Here is an 18,735-nt window from a genome sequence, read left to right as displayed (position 1 = left end):
TGACTAAGACAGGAAGCTACGCCTGCTAGAGACCCCGCATTGCATCACTCTTCGTCCGAGTATTGCGGGCTCGGGCTAGGCTAGCATGGCATCCGCATCCAACCCGAGACATTTGCGGGACTCATTCAACCCGACTTTTTCACCCCTCGTCCGCTAATCTCCACTGTTACCAACTGTACTACATAGTACCTTGGGTGCCAAGCCAGGGGAGCTGACATCACAAAATCAGGCGCAACAAAAAAATTGAGTAACGTTGGCAACATGCAGAATATCACGTGAAGTATTTGACTTTGCATGACTGACAGTTTGTCATGGTGCATCATTCACACAATAATGCTTTTCTGTATTTCTTGAATTTCAGTGAGCTTTTGTGGCTCGGTCACAGTCAAAACAAGCGACAACAGTTACAAGACTTCTTTTGATTTTTATGTGCCGTGCCTAGGCTGGACAAGCTCGTTTCCGAACCACTGGGACGCATCAAAAGGTTGGATTTTTCTAAACTAATGGATTGCCGCACCTCGGGGGAAGACGGGGCCTGTACGGTCAGCTGATACCAAATCAAAATTAATTGGCCATTTTGAGCTCTTTAGAAAATTTCCCATTCCCGCTCAACCTTTTGAGAAGAATTCAAAATCTCGCAAATCCTGCTGGGTCTAGATCCTCCTCACCGCTCTTGGAATTCAGGGTCACGCGGGAGCCGTACAGCCGGCCCGCGTCCCAGGGGGTGCTGGCCCCCACGGATTGACCGCCTCGACCTGGGAGCCCAACCCGGCTTCAGAAAATCACCTATCCGTGCGTTATCACGAGTCCGGAGTAATTCTACATGTGCCTAAGCGGAATTTTTCCAGCCTAGGGAAATGCCAAGGGGACCAAAATGCTGTCTCGTCTAACGGCGACTTTCAGCACCTTTTTACGGATAGGCAATGATCGGAACGACTCACCTCATGGTTCATGATGTGCGTCTCCTAGCGCAGCTACGGCCGAAATGGTAAACAGAGCGTTTGGCACGCACTTGTCTTCAAGATACTTAGAGAATGCTTCTCCCGGAAATGAACTTGTCTGTAGGCTTGGCTACCTATGAAAAGAAACTCGTCCTATTTGACGAGGCCCACGTGGCCTGCCAACAAAATACGGAGCACGGAGTACGAATGTACTCCGTAGGCTGTGCTCGCTTGTGGACCGACTTGAAAGATAACAGTTCACTTATATGCGCGGAGGTCTCGAACAGTGAGAGAGATGCCTGGATGGAACAACTTTATTGAATAAATCTCGACATCCTTGATGTGTTCAGGCCCGGTATTGGCTCGATCAAGCTCAATGTCGGAAACGGCGCGCCTCAAGACCAAAGTATGAGAAAATGAACTCAGGATAAACACATGGATGAAATCTGCTGCTAGATATGTCAGCTTTTATAGAGAGGGTAAAAGTATCGCAGCCTTGGCGGCTGCTGAAGAAAGAACGATATACAGCTATAAAGTCCTACCTACCTACGTACACCCGCACTGTGAGAAATTTCAGACCAGCGGATCAAGCAGGCATGGATTGGAACCAGTCAGCATAGGGCTGAACTGCCTGCATATTGTTCCCGGAAACTTTGCAATCTTTCCCCTATGCATCTTGCTCCATTTTTGGTTGTGTTTGCAGTACTTTCCTTGTTGTGAAGCAACTTCAACACTTGTATATCGTAACCGGCATGACTGACCCGCTGTAGGGAGCGGTTTCAAAATACCAGAATTTTACAAAAAGTGTTTGAAACATCTTGAAATAAATACAAAGTATAGTGGAAACCCTCCCAAGTATGCCTGGTAAGGTACGTCAGTCTGAGAATTCTGGGATGAGTACTTGACATATGGAATACCGGAAGCCTTTAAGTGGAGTTTTTTTCCCCTCCCCTCGTCTTTCACCAACCAAGCCAGGAGATTCAGAGCAAACGATATCGAAGTAGAAGTCTGATGCCATTAATCTGTGTCAGCGGAGAGTCTGTCAATTCCAATATGTTTGGCAAGGGGTAAGCAGCCAAAGAAGATAAGATAGTGATAGAAACTGACACTGTCTAGACAAGGGCTATTATAGTAGGTGTGCAATTTGATTGCAACCACCAAGGTTAGGTTGTTGTTGTTGTTGTTGTTTTGGGGGGGGGGGGGGGGGGGGTTGGCCCTGTTGGGTTGCGATATTTTTGCATAGGTGCTATAGTTACAGGGTAAGGTTCGTAATTGAACGATTACTTGGAACCAAGAAAGGATAAAAGGAAACAAGAGCATGCCGGTAGTAACTGGGGATGAAGTCCCTGCCCAGGCTAAGGTAAGTATTGGGAAAAGCTCAAAAAGCTCAAGAAGCTCAAAAAGCTCAAAAACATAACTATAAGTTTCGTCAAAGTGTTGACGAGCAGATGAGAGGCAATTCCCCAACTCCAAGCTTCGCAGGAAGTATCGCTGATTCTCTTGCAGCGTCAATTATAAGGTTGACAACTTTAGCAGTCATCAACCGGCAACGTGCCTGAGTGGTTAAAGGGTATGACTAGAATCGTCACGTGATATCTTGACCATCACCTGAAAATTATATCATATGGCTTCGGCCTCACAGGTTCGAATCCTGTCGTTGTCGACTTCTTTTGACCTTTTTGGTCTTTCAGCTGGTGGGTGGATTGAAGCTATGATACTTTTCTGCTTCACTTTTTGTTACGTCACGGTTTCGTTTTACAATGCTGAAAGAAAAGGTACCTAGGTACTTTACTTAGATTCGTATTTATCATGCAGGCGCTCCTGACCTTTTTATCTGCAACGTACATTTAGTAGTGTAAAAAAACATCTGCCTCAGAGGCTCCCCTCTTGCATGCTTCCTCCTACCTTCCTTCCGTGTGTCGCTTCCTCCCGCCGTTGCTGCCAAGCTCACAGCTGCAACAAATTCTGCAGCGCCCACACTCTTTGTCGCCTTTACAGAGCGCTTCACAATTTAAAGAAAATTCCTCAAGTCAGACTGGCATACGAATGATAAATCCAAGGCACATTGGGACACGACAATTGGGCGTATTGCAGCCTTGACTCTTTCTTGCAGCATCATGGATCTTGTTGAGTAGGCGCTCAAAACAGCGGGGCAATTCAAGGAGATCTACAACAGCCCTACAGGTCTCTCACATCAATAAGGATGTCTCCAAGAAGGCATGAAGGTTCTAGATCTTATTCTTACCGATGTAGAATCCGTACTCTCCAATGCTCGAGGTGGGCAAGACTTCGGCCTTAAGGCTGCCCTCAGGAGATGCATAGACATCTCCAAGCAGCTGGCCGCCCTGATCCAGTGTTGCGCAGCTGCCAGTAAATATGGCACCGTTTCTGGGGCGATACAACCAACACTAATGCCAGTCATAACGCAGTCAGAGATTGAGATTCTGAGCCAGGAGCTTCAAGACTGGCGGAACCTGGTCTCGGGTATCCTCATCAAGTCAAGCCATAGAGCATCTCGTTGTCTCACTCTCTCTCCTCCCCCTTTCTTCGTCCTTGGTTTTTGCATAGTTTATAATCTCTAAAGATATTACCAACAGGAAAATGCATCATCCTTTCAATGCTCAGCCTAGCTCTTCGCTCAACACCGTGTTGGAAAAACTCGCTCAATGTCGTCAATCTGGGGCTGGTTGATTCCAAACAAAAATCTAATGAGATTGATAACCAGCTCGATAATCTCTCCAGACTGAACCTCGAAGCCAGGAATGCCAAATCAATACAAAACTTCGACTTCAAGAATCTTCACAAACTGTTTATTGTGGCAGCAGACGAAACGAACAGAGCTCGGATTCTCAAGGCACTGTATTTCCCTGGAATGAGCGACCGATTGCCGATATAGCTAAAGCACATCCAGGAACATTCTAATGGATCTTGAATCACGACCGGAAGCCAATCCTCGAGCACGTGCCGGACTTGGAAAGAAATTATGTTGACTGATTTGAGTAAGGATCCGGCATCTTTAACATCTCAGGCAAGCCTGGGTCTGGGAAATCAACGCTGATGAAACATTTAGAGAACCATACGGATACGGAGGCGCACCTATAACGATGGACGGCGAAGACGGGCCGGCGGCTTTGTTTGCTCACTTCCAATTCTGAGCACTTGGCGCAAGTATCGAACAGCCAAGGATAACTGGATTGGTGAGAAGCCTATTCTACGGAGTCGTGTAGTCGACGCCGACTCTCATCCAAGACTTGTTTCCACAAAAATGGAGTCCCCAGAAATATGTTTTCTGGGGGGTTTGCGATCGAACTTGAAGATGATGAAATATCAGCAGCGTTTGACAGGCTGATACAAGGCTCCGAGTTTGACACACAACTCTCCATCTTCTTCATCGACGGCTTGGATGGGCTTCAGGAGCGTGGCTCTTCTATAACGCATCATGTGCTGGCCAGAAACTCAAGACATGGGTCGACAGATTGGCAGGCAGGGTGAAGCTCTGTGTATCAAGCCGTGAGCTACAGGATTTCCAACTATTCCCCAAGGGCCAACGCGTGCACCTTCACCACCTGACAAGGAGTGACATCGATCGCTTCGTGGGTGAGACACTTCAGGACATGGGCCATTTCGCAACCTTCAAAGCACCTCGTCGTTCGAGTGTGCGGAGATTATCAGTTTCAATATTGAAGATGCCGATGGGTTTTCCTTTGGGTTGCCCTACTGTTGACGTCACTAGAGGACGGGCTAGTAAATGGGGATCCGTTGGATCTGATACGCCGCAGGGTTGAAAGAGCACCATCAACTCATTCGGTCCATCGGAGATACGATAGGCACGGTATATCTTCCTCTTGCTCACGAGCTCCTGGCACCTGCTCTCAAGCTTAACAGCTTTCTCCTGTGTAAGGATCCATCGGGCGAGCCAATCGAGGGGACCATTGCGGGCACGTTCCATTGTGATACCTAGGTCAGAAGTCTTTCGGTATTCAGCTGCTACCTTCTTTTCCGGGCCGGCGATTCCGCACTCCCGGGTACAGTCAGTTGTTTCTCCGAGTTGCAGCCCTCCAAAAACGAAAGAGAAGTAGAGGAGAAGGTGCGAACTGCTCGGACACAGATATGCGCAAGATACCGGGGCCTGATGGACGATGAGCACATATCTGAAGTCGCCGTCTGGACTCTCTGGGCCGGAACAAGATGTCTCAGCTCGGAATGTCTCGGGAACATGATAATTCTTCCTGGGAGGACATCTAATCATACCACGTACCGCTTCCTCCACTTTTTATCATGTCTTGGTCCTGGTTTCAAGGGCGACACATCACAAGCATTAAAGTTTTTGCCTCTCCAAATCGTCGGTTCCTTCCAGCATCAGACTCGAAGCAGTCTTTCTTGTCGTCCAACGACTGCTACTCCTGTACATGTTTCTGTCCCGAATTCATAGAAGACCTAAGACCTCGCAAACACACAAATTGCCTTTCTTGACATAGCAGCAATTGTAGGGTTGCATCGTTACGTGGTATGGAAAGTCAACAAGATCTCCTTGGATAAGTCGAGATGTTGGCATCAAATCTTGCATCTCCTATACTGGATCCTCGTGGCATCGCTGAAAGCTGGACCACTTGCAGGATCAGTCATGTTGATGATGGAGTCATTAATGCTTAAGAAACCATTCGAATCACCTTGCCGTGTAGCATACAAGTTTCCACTGGATTCCTTACATGATAATATGTGGAGGGCATTTATGGCGGAATGCCTGAGTCTGCCCTCGCTGGGGGGAGACGAACAAAAGCTTGTTGATATATCCATCACCGACGCGGAGTGGGAGACCATCTCGGTCTGGGCTGGCCACGGCGTCAGTCTTGATATCGTCTGCTCGTTTGCAGGGGATGAAGATTTCGGTCCCCGCGACTACGATGGCAAACGGGGGAATGTCGTCGCTGGTATCATTCAGCTATTAGGCTGCGAGTCCAGTGTCACTTTGCCTTAGAAACGAAAGAGTTGGCTTTTGCTGAAGGAAGAAAGCATGCAGGGCTATACAAAGCCCAACAGGGTTTATGCATCCCCAGCCCTCAATTCCGAAACTAGCAGCGACTAGGGCGATGTCGAGTATCAACCTAGTACAACTCTCAAGGGTAAAGATGGTGGTAGAGCTACTTTGCCTGGCTGGGAAAGCCTGAAGACGGAAACGGTTATATAGAATATGAAGGCTCTTGTCCCTTCGCGTGCTTTTTAAATGGGTCGTTTGGCATCCCCGGAGGATAAATAGACCTACGTCCATCATCTCGTTGCCTCGAGGTCAATCTATGTATGGCCAGTCTACTGGTATGACAGAGAGGACATCGTGAGAACAATACAAACAACAACGAATAACGTAGCGTGAGAAAGAAGCCCCTGAAGTTGAGTTTTCCTAGCATCTCCTTCCACATGCGCTACAGAGATTCCTTTCAGGAGGCATCTACAAGACAGGCGAGCGTTTATTAGAGGCGTGAAAACTGCCGGGGGACGGGCGACTCGAGTGCTAAAATACTGGCTCAGGGTGTGGTGCAGACTATGCTGGTTTCGGCGACAGCAAAATGAAAACCTTAGTGACATCCAGGTCTCAGTAGTAGACTTGTAAATCCGGCAACCAATATCACTTGACACATCATGAGTTTCGGCAAGAAACCGAGAAATATTGTTGAATGTGCTTTTACCAAGTAATTATACACTATAGAAGGAAATAAAAAAAGAGAGGAAAAAGAGGCAAGAAAACCTTGATGCAACCATGCAGTATAACCGACCGATAGAAAAAAAAAAGAAACTCTTTGTACCCTTCCAACCCTTCCTTAGCGGGTGATTTTTCGAGCAGACTTCGGACGTAGATGCGAGAAATCTCGATGAATCAAAAACCATGTCTCGTCGGCGTTCATGGTCTTTTTTTTTCTTTTTTTTTCTTTTATAGAAATGCCATTCAACGTTCAGTGAGAAGGCCGGGCCAAAGTCAAGTCGCCCGAGACACTGAGAGCGTTTTTTTTTCCCAAGAAAAAAAAATAGAGAAGAAAATGAAGAGACGAAAAACCTGGCAAGTACCAAACGTAACTCCTTTAGAACCATGAAACCACGTATATGGCGCAAGAACTCCTCGTTCAAGAGCATTTTCTCTCTCATGGCCAGGAGTTGTCATGGCAAAAGCACAATCAAGCAGCTGTTCGAGAGAGCTGCAAGTAGAATAATTGCAATACCTTCCAAGCACGCGGGCGTATGATGGTACGATGCAAGTAATGCAGCTTCCAGGAACCAGACCAAGTCAAAAGTCGGGACACGAGCAAAGACGTCACTCCCTTGAATATTTTCCACAACCGGGCGAAGAGGGGGCCCTGGACTGTGCTTTTCGTCATGTCGGTACTCCTGGGTGACATCTTGATCATGCAAGCCAAATCTCAGCAAACAACAGTCGTACTCGCGCGTGATGATTCTCTGAAGCGGATGAATCCATGATTACGACTTTTCAAGTTGATCAATCATCAATCCAAGTCATGCGCGCGTGGCAACGTCCATGCATGTCACCGCCATTCGCAATATGCAGTTAACACGGCCTGGACGGATTTCGAGCTTTTGTTGGCGAAGTGACAAGCATCACAGACAACTCGACATGACGGTGTTGAGCGACACTTCATTCGGGGCATGTGTGCGGCTGGCCACCCTGGGCCGTCAGAGGAACCAAGAAAAAAAAAGGGAGACGTGCCAGAAGATGTTATGGGCGGGACAAGGAGGTCATAAAAGGATTAAGGGCGGCCAGAATCATCAGAATGTTGTGCAACATCATGTCGTGGGTAATGTGATCCAAGATGAGTGTTGTTCGTGATGGTGGCATCGTGGAGGTGAGCACGGAATCAAAATCCTTGTCAGGCAGTCGGTGCATTCATGGCGTGCAAGTTACTCATATCGCGAGCATCATGGCATCAAGCACACAGTTGCAGTCGTCATGTCGAAGTGCATCTCAAAGGAGCACCTAAACTCCAGGGGGGCCGGTTTTCTTGTCAGCATCACCGCCCTGTTGCTGTTGCGCTTGGGCCATGGCCTGGAACCACATGGCAGCATACGCTTGGTAGCCACCATCTGTGAGAAAAAAGACAAGATGTTAGAAACAACAGTTTGAATGAAAAGGAAGAGCACAGCCCTCAATGAGGGGGAGATAAAATGCTTACAGGCTGCATAAGGATCGGCTCCGGCAGCTCCTCCGGCTGGCTGACCCTGCACTGCAGGAGGTTGCTGACTCTGAGCTGCTGGTGCGCTGTGGTTAGATGCCTGTCCATAGTTCGGGTTATCATAATCGCGATGACGTCCACGTCCTCCGTATCCACTGCCACCGCCGCCGCCGCCGCCGCTGTTCTTCTGGCGGACTGCTTCGACCTTGTCTTCGATGGCCTGTTTGGCCCTTGCGATAGCGTCCAGGCTGCCGACAAGCCCGATCTCGCGCTCGGTTTCGTTTGGTCCAGACGACTGTGAAACGTTGATCTTACAGCCGGTGCTGCTCTGCATCTCACGGATGGTCTCGCCACCTTTGCCGATGATCATACCAACGGCTTCCGAGGGCACGTAAATGGAATCGTTCGTCTTATCAGGTCCACCACCCATGTGGTCGCCGCGTTGGCCACGGCCAGGAGGTCCATCTCCATACTGCGGTCGTCCTCCACCTCCACCACCGGGAGCACCTCCATTGCGGGTGTCGCTATCCACAATCTCCATGATGAGGTTCTTGGCCCGCGTGGTAGTCTCCATGCTTCCTATCAGGTTGACCGGACGCAGCCCGTTGACGCTCTTCTGCTCACCAACAATATTGATGTGACAGCCGCTTCGCTCTTGAAGATCCCGTATTGTCTCACCGCCACGCCCAATAATCAGGCCCACGGTTCTATCGGGGACCATAATCTGGATGCATTCCTCGCCTTCCTTGGGCTCAATCACAGCATTGCGATCTCTGCCACCAGCATTGTAGCCGCCGCCGCCACCACCACCACCACCTCTGTTGAGGGGTGCCATGCCACTGTCGTCAATGATGCGGTTGATAGCAGCCCTAGCCTCTGCACGCCTGAAAGCTGGCCCAGAGATCTTGCATTGGCGATGATCGCCGTCAGTGGGGGCAGCGGGGAGGAATTGAACGCGGCACTGCGTGTCATTTTCTATGCGGCGCAGGTTCTCGCCTCCTCGGCCAATGATGAGACCGACAAGGCTTGCTTCGATTTGCATAATCTCCGAGTTGTCGTCGCCGCCGCCGCCCATCGGACTGCGCTCGCGAGCTCCGTGGCCGCCGCGCGGAGCAAAAAGTGTTATTCTGGCGCCGACTGCGGGGAGAGAAAGATCGCTCGCGGTCCCGACCAAAGCCCTGGTCGCGTCCGCGATCCTCTCGTCTTTCGTCGCGGTACGAGTTGTAGTTGTCGCGACCGTACCCTTGATCGCGTCTTGGTGAGCGCGAGCGTGATCGTGGATAGCCAGACGAGGCTCCGCCGCGATGATCGTTGCCATAGCTGTTGGCAGGACGCTCGTAGGGGGTCGCTCCATGGTTCGAAGCATAGCTTCGGGCCTTTGCGATGGCATCCTGGAAACTGTCGCCGCCAGCGCCGGGACCCGGCACGACACCGGAGGAGTACGGTGTCACCTTGGACAGGTCAACGCTGCCGCTGGCAGAAGGTTGCGGGTAAGAGTAGGGATTAGGCGCTCCATAGGGAGCAGGCGGCGGTGCGTTCGGATACTGTTGAGGTGGAGGGTAAGCAGGCAGACCAGCTCCCGCGCCAGGAGGAGGCTGGGGTGTTGCGGATTGCGCAGCGCCTTTGAAGCCCAAGTTCGTTAGTTTTGCAACCCTTATAGCAAATGGCATGTAGCACGCATTGGTGCGACGGAGTAAATACGTACCAAGGCGCGCGAGGATTTCCTGCAGACTGGCCTGTTGGTCAGCCATATTGGATGGCTGGCGTAAAGACAACTGTTGGAGATTTCCGGATGCGAGAGGGACAAGGCACGTCAAGCTCGGTCGGCAATTAAATACTAGAATTGGTCGCGTAATGGAATGCTCCTATACGCAGGAGAGGCAAGACAGTCGGTCAGCTTTCCAAAGTGAAATGCCGTAACAAAATGACCGAAAGAGCTTTGAAGATGGTAGAGAGAGACTGTCGCACGAAGAAGCCCAGGTTTTTTACATTGGTGGGTGTCGTGTCGGGATTTTGCGCTGCTGATTGAAATTGATTGTCAAGTGGAGGATGAACAAATCCGGCAACGAGTTTGGTCTCGAAATGTGGGACGATCCAGAAGTGGACTAGCTTTAAGTACCCGACAGTGTACCTACCTTGCTACCGCACAGACAGGCGAGGTTAGCAACCTGCATGGGCTGACAAAGCAGACCCTGTCTGTGGCTGGCTCTTCTCTGCAACTGCAAGTCCGCGTGCAAGAAGCCTTATTCGTACACATACATTTCTGAGTTTAATATCAAACACAAAATCATAGTCAACTCTGTTGTCGGAACATCGTTTCAACTCTTTTTGACCACCACGTGCTCTTCATCAAGATTTATTTTGCGTATTACTTTGTTTGCTTATTTGTTGTTTATTCATTTTATATTTTGCGTATTCCAACTTCTGCTAAATCCTACGACAGACATTGCTTAGGTGCCTACAGTAGAGAGAGTATCCAACAAACAAATAGCACGCACCAACTTTCTCATATCCGACTTAAAAAAAAAAAAAAAAAAAAAAGAAATAAAAAAATAACTACGGGAAGCTATGACACGCGCAAAAATAGCTCGATTGGGTGAAAGCTTGTGACTGCACTGTGCCAGCTGTACCTCACTTTACTTGTGTACACAACAGATAGGATACCTTGTAGCAGACACCCATTATACGAGAAAATGATATGCGCAATTAGACAGTCAGTCAAGAAGATACATGTAAGTGCTGAGATTGATAACTTCACATGCGCCGGTTGTATAGTTTTGTTCAAGTCGCCATCCGTCTCCTCCACTTGATGCATCGTCACGATGGTTCCGTTGATGAATAGGCATGTAAATAGATTTAAGCATCTAGACAGCTACATCGAGCCGTCCTCTTGTCTTTTTGCAATCCTTGCTGCGTCTATGGGATTGTGCTCCGGATATGACAGTTACTTAGGCCAAATTCATCAGGCTGATGAGAAGACGAAGCAGCAGCTGGTCAGGAGTCACGCTATGCAACACCCTACAAAAGCCAGTACCTTGTATTCCCAAGGAAGAAAGATGGAATCAATCACCTTAGGTTGCATACCTACCTAGGTAGGTATGCTGCCTGCAGATTGGTACCATATTGAAGTGGTTCTTGGTGGAGCTCAGTCCGTTCTTGTTTGCCTGCTCTTTCCTGCCCTGGCGTTTGCCTGTAAGGGCACCTGAATTATCCCATTTGGACTTCCCCTTCCATTGGAATTCAGTTTCTCTTCAGAAACCCCCGCCCTTCTCTCAAAATTCCCCCCACCTGTCGTTTCCATCCCAGCAACCCGGACCTCAATATCGCTCAGTTCTTCTGCACCCTTGGGTGCGTGGTACTTGATGAACCTCTCATCAATACCTGTCAACCGCCATATAATCGCTGCTGTATGAAAGTACCGTCAAGATGCCCCAAGATGAGGCTCAGTCTGAGCTCATGGCTATTGATGGCCTTCAGTCAGATGATCATCGCGATCTTCTCAACATCATTGACAGCCTTAGAGCCCAAGGCGTAAGCCAATATGTCCAACTTCCTCGGATCATCGTCTGCGGCGATCAGTCGGTTGGCAAAAGCTCGGTCCTCGAAGCCATCTCAGGAATGTCGTTTCCCACCAAAGACAACCTTTGTACCAGATTTGCAACCGAGCTGATCCTCCGACGTAACGTGGACAAAGCCGTCAGTAACACTATCATCCCCGGTCCTGATCGGTCGCAAGACGATAAGAAACGATTCTCCAAGTTCACCTGCGACTTGAACCAGCTGTCACGGTCGACAAGGTTGCAAATGGCATCCTTGATAGAGTCATCAACCCTACGATGGAGCTACTTGAGAAAAGCCTGCGGGCGAGGGTTGCTGAGATCCTGAAGCCATATACAGAGGGCCATCCGATCACTTACAATCACTACTTCACCGAGGAGGTCCAGAAGCTTCAGAGGGCACGTCGCAAGAAGGAGTTGGAGGAGCTGCTCAATTCCAAACGTATATCTAATCCCTTTCAAGACCGCAGCCCTGGTTCGGTGCAGTCGGGGGGCATTTTAGGCTCTGCTGCTAGTCCTGCTACCAAGTCATTTGGGAATTCTACAGGTGACCTCGTTACCGTCAGTATCTCCGACGTGGTCAGTACTTTCGTGAGCAAATCCGAAGCCAACATGGAGATGTTTGCGGCTGCCACCGCGTTGGACTATATGCTGGCCTATTACAAGGTACGACTGACCCCTTGTGGTATTCCTATCTTTATTTCTAACACGATACTATCAACTGTACAGGTTGCGCTTAAAGAAGTTGTCGACAACATTGGCGTTCTGGCAATCAAGGATCGCTTCATTCAGAAGCTGCCAGACATATTTTCTCCTGCAACCGTTCATGGATTGACGAAGGATGAAATACACAGCATTGCTGCAGAGTCCCCTGAGGCTGCCGCTGAACGGCATCGGGTGACAGAGAAGCTCAAGATTCTCCACAAGGGCCTTCGGGACCTGAAGCGAATTGACAGACGCCAATTTTGATTGGCACGCAGCTCGTGGAGAAGACCGAGTAACATATTGGGCTTTGTGTGTGCATCCATGTTATCACAGCCACACAAGAAGTGGTTGTAATTACCTCGATGGGGATTTTATGTTGAATCAAGTCAAGTCGTTGCGTTGTTGTTTTCGATTGGCCACTGACCCCCATATTCCACTCTTCAAAAAGCATCCCAGGAACAACCTCCAGTGGGAGCTTGGGTTTGCAAATTTGGTTTTGATTCGATGGTTTTACAGGTTGACATTTAGTCGTCACTTCAAACGGAAATTTCATAGGCACCATCAGCGGATGATTCCTGTATGTAAATGGGAGGTTTGGAATGTCTTGCGCCAAGATGAACGCGAGATTTTGAGGGTTTATTCTTTGTACGGGTCAATGTTGTTGTTGCAAAGGAAGATAGCACAGAAAAAAAAGTCAGATCTATGATGCGACTACAATCAGAAGGTCGGCTGCACGCTCTGCGACCTAGCCAATTTGAATGTCCTCAACGAGCCTCCGCTCATGCTCGCTGCCGTTCTTGACCTGCCAGTCCTGCCCCCTGGGCTTCCACCATGCAAACTGACAGCTCCGGCAGACAGCTGCCGTGAATGGGAACTGCCGGCCCCTGAGCTAGCAGGCGATCTACCCCTCAAATTCATGTTGCCCATCAGCGCCGCCATGGCCGACGCTCCAGTGACCAGCGGCGGCAGCTGCGGTTTGCCCCCGGAGATGGCCGGCCCAGTCTGCGGACCCGGCCCCTGGTTGGCAGCCAACAGCCTCCGCTCAGCCAGGAGGGCACTTGCGTACGCCAGATCCGGGGAGCAGACTAGCTGCACCGGGGAGCCAATCCTGGCTCGGCTCGAACTGCGGCTGCGTGGTGGTGTGTCTAGCGGAATTTCGTGGTGAAGATTATGGAGATGCTGCTGCTGGTGCTTTGCGATGTCAACGTGTGAAGGGAGAAAGGGGACGCGGGACAGACGGCGGATGGCGCGCATGTTGCGGTCCATAAAGTTTGACATGCGGTTGAGCGCGTTCCTGTTCTCGTAACTCTCAAATGCCGACGCGCCGTCTGCCGGCGTCTGCGAGCGGGATTGGTGCATGGAGTTGAGCGTTGGCGTCTGCTGCAGGGGCGGGGTGGTCGCCGGGGTCATGATCTTTTTCTGATGATGCTGATGCTGCTGCGGCTGCGCATGATGCGCGGCGCCTTTGACGTTGAGGGTGTGGCGGACCTGACTGATGATGTGGTCAAAGTCGACAGTCGGCTGGCCACGGGGTTGGAACAGCTGCGTCGCCGCAGTCACAGACATTTCCTGCGTGAGCACAAAGAAGCTCCCGTCGCTAATGCGCTGGCGGACGAGGTGCCAACGGGTACGAGCTGGGTTCTTTTCGATCTCTGGTTTGTACACGGACAACTTGGAAAGTTTTTCGTAAAACATCTCGAGCCGCTTGGCCATCCTCTCGAGGACCTGCATCAGGAAAGTGGAAAGCGCCACGGCGGTCTCGGCTTCCGAGGTGGTGCCCTGTAGCGTTGACAGGGCACCAAAGGCGTCAAAGCCGTGGCAGGCCTCACTACGAATGTCCTCCAACAGGCTGACGTCCAGCTCGATGGCCTGTGTGGCGTAGCTGATGATTCCCTGCTCATGAAACCTCGCCCCCTCGCTGTCGTTGATGAAGTGCCCAATGGAAGATAGCTCCTTGCTTGTGGCCACCGCATCTTCTGAAGTTTTGGCACGCGCAATGACTCCCAAGACATCCGGCAGGCGTGGCACAGAACCGACAGAGGAGGAGTTGGCAAGACTGAACGACAACTTGAGGACCAGCTCCTGAAACTTGGGGCCAAAAAGCGACGAGAAGCCATTCTGCAGCAGGCGAGACTGGAACTTGTAGAACATGCGTACGCCCTTCATGCTGAAAAGATTGCCTTGACTCCACACCATGGTGGGATCAATGGGGGAGTCCTGCTTCTCACCAACCATGATGTTCATCTCGAAGCTCTGTGCCACCAGTGTCTCAACGCTCGTTCGAAGGTAGTCGGCCCAAAGGTCGTACAGGCTTGCGATGTCGTCGTTGCCTTGAAAGTCGGGCCTCGGGGTCAAGTGGCCGACAAAATACTTGGTCAACAGGCTGCTGACCTCGGGGTTGTTGGTATGGCCCAGAGAATCAAATGATTTGGAGCAGTCCACGCCAGCATTTGATCTGATAATCAGGGTGCCGCCGGGGTGCATGGGACAAAAGTCCGTCACGTCGTATACAGACCCGTGCACACCAATCCACATCCTCTGTCCAGGGCGGTGGCCTGTGTTGAGAGCAAGTTGCGAGAGAGGTATGGTTGGCTGGTCACAGGGCAGTGGCTTTGGTGTCATGAAAACATCAAGCATGAACCGACGCTCTGCAAAGGCTGTGTTTACAATGACGTCCGCGTTCTCCATGGTAGCCGTCCTGTGGTAGTAGATGGCCTTTTTGATACCACTCATCACCGACTCGAACACTGAAACAGAGCCACAGACATAGAGATATCCGCCCAGGCCGCCCCTGATATTAGTCAAGGTGGTTAGCTAGTCACTTGTGTGTGTGTCTAAAAAAAAAGAGAAGCCATATGATCAAGACAGGATGGGATTGAATCTAGATAGTAGTAAAAATGGGGGGTCGGGTTGGAGGCAGCTTACTGTTTCTTGCTCATGACCAAGTCGCACACTGTTGAGCCCTCTTCGATGATCAGGTCGTTGATGTAACGCGGCGGCATCTTCTTCTCGACAAGATCTCGGGCCTGAGGGTCGTAGGCCAGACCCCTTGAGTCACGGGAGAACGCGAGGTGGACCTCCATCTGCCCACTGCCGACATACTGCCGCAGTTCGTTCTCATAACAAAACTTTTCTCGTGACTGGACGCCCAAGTACAGAATGTTGCGTCCGACCGAGTTGCCAACCCTTGCCTGCCAGAAGCCTCTGAACGGTGCGATACCACTGCCACCGGCGAAGAAGGCGCAGGGGGCCGCACCATCCAGAGGGAGCTGGAAAGCTACCGGCCTTGAGACTCCCACCAGGACATCCTCGTCGATCGGGAGGAGCGTTTCGTCGTGAGACGACACCATGGGGTTCAGGAAGCCACTGCTTACCCCTGCCCTGGTGATGCGGTCGCTGTTGGCAAAGATCGAAGACAGCAGATACTCGGAACGGGATATCGTCAGGTCGACGGTGCTGGGTAGAAGCTCGTCGGGGTAGTTGGAGATGGAGTAGGTCCTCGGTACTTCGACGGGCACCAGATCACCCAGCCATGCAAAGTCGCCCTGCAGGTCAAAGGCCTGGTCCCAGATCAGCTCTGGGGTCTCGAGGACTGCCGCCTGCAAGAGATCTCCGAGACTGCCCCTCACTGGCCATTCATCGGTTGCCAGGACCTGCAACACGGTGGTGGACGATGCACGTAACATTGCGTGAACTTTCAAGACCAGCTCTTTTGTCAGCGGCGCCAGATGCCCCCGTCTCAGAATGTCCTTGACGGCCAGCTGTGGAACCACAGTAGACGTGGCCCGCGAAACCGATTTCAGATGGCCCAAGAACCTCGTCCATTTCTGGTTCGGCTCGACGGGGGCCTCCAGCAAGGTTTCATCCAGTCCAAGAGCAGCGGCGACCTTTGCGCACTCCTCCCAGCTGTTGAGTGGCATGACGGCTAGCCGGTCACCGGGCTGAAAAGTGATGCCTGTGTTTTGTATATCCAAAGTCACGCCTGCTATGCTTCTGTTCGGGTCGTTGTCTACAGAAGCCCTGCTCAGAATTTTGGCCCGGTATCTGCACTCTTCAAATGTCCCACGCATCTGATTGGGTTCGGGGATTTCGCCACGGTATGGCTCCAGTCGTTCTTTCATTGCCTCTGAGAATTGTTTGTGTGTCTCTTCCCTGTTTGATGTCAGCCATGGAGAAACAAAAAGGGTCAAAAGATCAAAATTACCAAGGTTTGAGCCCGTCTGCTGCCCCAGATGCGCCATTTGTCTCGCTTCGACCAGTTTTAGCCGCAACTTCCAGGATTCCATAGACCTTGTAACGATGCCTGATACAAACTGTCAGTATGCGCGTCCGTTCCTTTTTTTTTCTTGTGGTGAAGCCTGAGCATATGGGGATGATATCCTTACACTCCCATGAAGCCTCGTTCACCACAGTATGCCTCAACGATCCCGTCCAGCACGCCAATAAGCCGAGGGTCGCCTGATTTCTCTACAAACTCGGGTACGCTGTAGTGGTACTCAACAGCAGCAATGAAGGCGCGCAGATTCGCCGGCTGCCAAGCCCTCAAGTGAACGCCCTCGGCGCCCAGGAATGATCTGTACTTCTTGCGACCTAGGAAGGCATCCATTAATAAATAGGGAGGGAACTGAAGCCCGGATGCCGCTGCACAGCGCTTGGAAAGAGGCTTAGAGAACTGCCCCCACCGCACCCACTCCTCGGCAGAAACAAAGTTCTCCCCGGAGCTCGGGTTTGGGGATATCGAGTGGAAGGCGTTTGGCATCCTTTCGATAATCTCCTTAAGGCGGATCAGCTCGCGCAAAAGGCCCTCCACGTTCTTGCTCATAACATGCTCTTGACAGCTGGCGATGGCGTCAGGTCCGTGTTGGAAAGAGGCTAGAGTTCAAGTGTTGTTAGTGCTCTGTTAAGGTGAGGGTGGCTTGAAGGGCATAGTAGCTCGATACAGGTTCAAAGAACAGAGTCGCTCCGATGGGAAATGCATCACAAACTCACCAGACGTATCAGCACAGCCCTTGAGAAAAGCTATCTCTGTTCGCTCTCCAAACACGGGCCATCGCAAGTCAATATTGTCGAACCTGTCTCTGTAAGGATATACGGATCGAGGATCTCGGAGCTTGACATTATACGAAGACTGATCCGGAAAGCTCAGATGAGGTATGGCTCTTCCTAATCTTTTCGAAACTTGAAAGTAAGGAAGACCGATGCTTCTCGGAATGCCTTTGAGCTCCTCGACAACGTCGTCGCTCATTTCAACGGCGGGCCTTGAAGATGCTGCCGATGTGTTGACGCCTTCACTTCCATCATTGTTCTCCTCGTATCGATAGATGGAGCAAAGCATCCCGAGAACCACACATGCGGCCCAGAGGGCGTCGTCCGGAATGATGTCCTCGGTGGCCTCGATGACGGGTAGAGCGGCAACCGACTCTCTAACGCGGCCGCGGGCAACGCAGCCAGGCATGCGCTCGCAGAGGTCGGACCATATGCGACCGGGTGACGCGGCTAAGGCTGCGGGCGACACGTCGGGATCATGCGGCACGAAGCCATACTCCGCTGTGAGGAATCCATCTCTCCAACCGCTCCTCGGGCCGACCTCTTCGGCCCGGATGATAACCTGTCGAGCCGGGGCGCCTAGGGCTACGGCCAGGAGGTCGTGATCGCTGGCGGTTAGGGTGTCGATGTGTTTGGTAGCATTGAGGACCGAGGGAGCCGGTATGTTGGAGTAAAGAACCTCGTTGATCGTTTTGCGTTCCCTGGATACGCAATGTGAGCCAAACTGACTATCAGTAAACAAACAAATTAAGGGGGTTTGCTAACCTTAACCTCAGCCATTCCTCTGCATCAACACCTCGTGGGATCTATGAATAGAAATAGCATCTTGTCAGTCCGAAATATATCTGTGGATTCTCCACACATGACTCGACAGTGAAATTCAGACAAACTAACGTCAAAAGCAGCGTGTAGATCTCCCGGCTGGCTGTAACCAGAGAAGGAACATCCTCTGGGTCCGCGAAGCTGAGATCTGCCTCCTGCCGCTCGCGCGCCGGGGCATTTAGCACCCAGTGATCCAGACACTGGGCAAGATCGTTCAGACATGTTTTTGTATGTTTAGTGGGTATCAATAATAATGAATTAGGCTGTCGAAAGGGGGGGTGGATAAAAGAGGAAACTAAATAAATTGAGAATGTATACAAGCCGTTCAACAGCTTTTGTAAAGAATGGATAATATAGTAATAATTAAAAGATTGAACCAAGAAAACGAAATAGGAAATCTGACTACTTCGAGGCAACTACCAGGTTGCAGCTTGAGCCACACATCGCGAATGATAATTGAGTGTGATGAAACCTCGATTTGAGATG

At 50.8% G+C, this 18,735-nt stretch overlaps 6 protein-coding genes and 1 non-coding gene across 7 annotated transcripts; 3 read left to right on the top strand and 4 right to left on the bottom strand.

Moving 5' to 3' along the window:
* The first annotated feature begins 2,486 nt into the window (after positions 1-2,486).
* Positions 2,487-2,604, top strand: MGG_20202. Its single transcript has one exon. It is a non-coding gene; the product is annotated as a tRNA-Ser (tRNA).
* Positions 2,605-2,729: 125 nt separating this feature from the next.
* Positions 2,730-4,379, bottom strand: MGG_14856 (uncharacterized protein; the record flags this gene model as incomplete). Its single annotated transcript, XM_003716978.1, has 6 exons — positions 2,730-2,767; positions 2,847-2,894; positions 3,187-3,349; positions 3,469-3,493; positions 4,038-4,130; positions 4,315-4,379. 6 exons carry the CDS (start codon positions 4,377-4,379, stop codon positions 2,730-2,732), a joined length of 432 nt encoding a protein of 143 aa, XP_003717026.1.
* Positions 4,380-4,548: 169 nt separating this feature from the next.
* Positions 4,549-5,187, bottom strand: MGG_17175 (uncharacterized protein; the record flags this gene model as incomplete). The annotated part of the gene is made up of 1 exon (XM_003716977.1): positions 4,549-5,187. A coding segment is annotated over one exon (639 nt), but the record flags the coding sequence as incomplete, so codon positions are not given.
* A 486-nt stretch (positions 5,188-5,673) lies between these two features.
* MGG_12810 (uncharacterized protein) lies at positions 5,674-5,919 on the top strand (the record flags this gene model as incomplete). The annotated part of the gene is made up of 1 exon (XM_003716976.1): positions 5,674-5,919. One exon carries the CDS (start codon positions 5,674-5,676, stop codon positions 5,917-5,919), a length of 246 nt encoding a protein of 81 aa, XP_003717024.1.
* A 677-nt stretch (positions 5,920-6,596) lies between these two features.
* Positions 6,597-10,146, bottom strand: MGG_12809 (uncharacterized protein). Its single transcript, XM_003716975.1, has 3 exons — positions 9,825-10,146; positions 8,120-9,740; positions 6,597-8,030 (listed from the first exon to the last, which is right to left on the bottom strand). The coding sequence occupies exons 2-3, from the start codon at positions 9,507-9,509 to the stop codon at positions 7,924-7,926; spliced, it is 1,497 nt and encodes a 498-aa protein (XP_003717023.1). The 5' UTR covers positions 9,510-9,740; positions 9,825-10,146; the 3' UTR covers positions 6,597-7,923.
* A 1,399-nt stretch (positions 10,147-11,545) lies between these two features.
* On the top strand, positions 11,546-12,645 carry MGG_06526 (uncharacterized protein; the record flags this gene model as incomplete). The annotated part of the gene is made up of 3 exons (XM_003716974.1): positions 11,546-11,916; positions 11,976-12,342; positions 12,406-12,645. The coding sequence occupies 3 exons, from the start codon at positions 11,546-11,548 to the stop codon at positions 12,643-12,645; spliced, it is 978 nt and encodes a 325-aa protein (XP_003717022.1).
* A 453-nt stretch (positions 12,646-13,098) lies between these two features.
* On the bottom strand, positions 13,099-18,471 carry MGG_06527 (NADPH-ferrihemoprotein reductase; the record flags this gene model as incomplete). The annotated part of the gene is made up of 7 exons (XM_003716973.1): positions 13,099-15,172; positions 15,307-16,533; positions 16,586-16,684; positions 16,767-17,253; positions 17,371-18,128; positions 18,193-18,233; positions 18,322-18,471. The coding sequence occupies 7 exons, from the start codon at positions 18,469-18,471 to the stop codon at positions 13,099-13,101; spliced, it is 4,836 nt and encodes a 1,611-aa protein (XP_003717021.1).
* Between the last annotated feature and the right edge of the window lie 264 nt (positions 18,472-18,735).

The sequence above is a fragment of the Pyricularia oryzae genome, chromosome 4 (genome assembly GCF_000002495.2).
Source record: "Pyricularia oryzae 70-15 chromosome 4, whole genome shotgun sequence".
NCBI lineage: Eukaryota > Fungi > Ascomycota > Sordariomycetes > Magnaporthales > Pyriculariaceae > Pyricularia > Pyricularia oryzae.
Note: the sequence above shows the minus strand (reverse complement) of the source record. Positions and strands in the feature narration are given on the sequence as shown.

Bases quoted from the DNA above. Each gene is read 5' to 3' on its own strand.
- MGG_12809 (XM_003716975.1), bottom strand. From the start codon at position 9,509: ATGCCATCGCAAAGGCCCGAAGCTATGCTTCGAACCATGGAGCGACCC. The intron at 8,031-8,119 runs GTAAGCATTTTA...TTTTTCTCACAG, and splicing joins AGCCGATCCTTATGCAGCCT to ATGGTGGCTACCAAGCGTAT.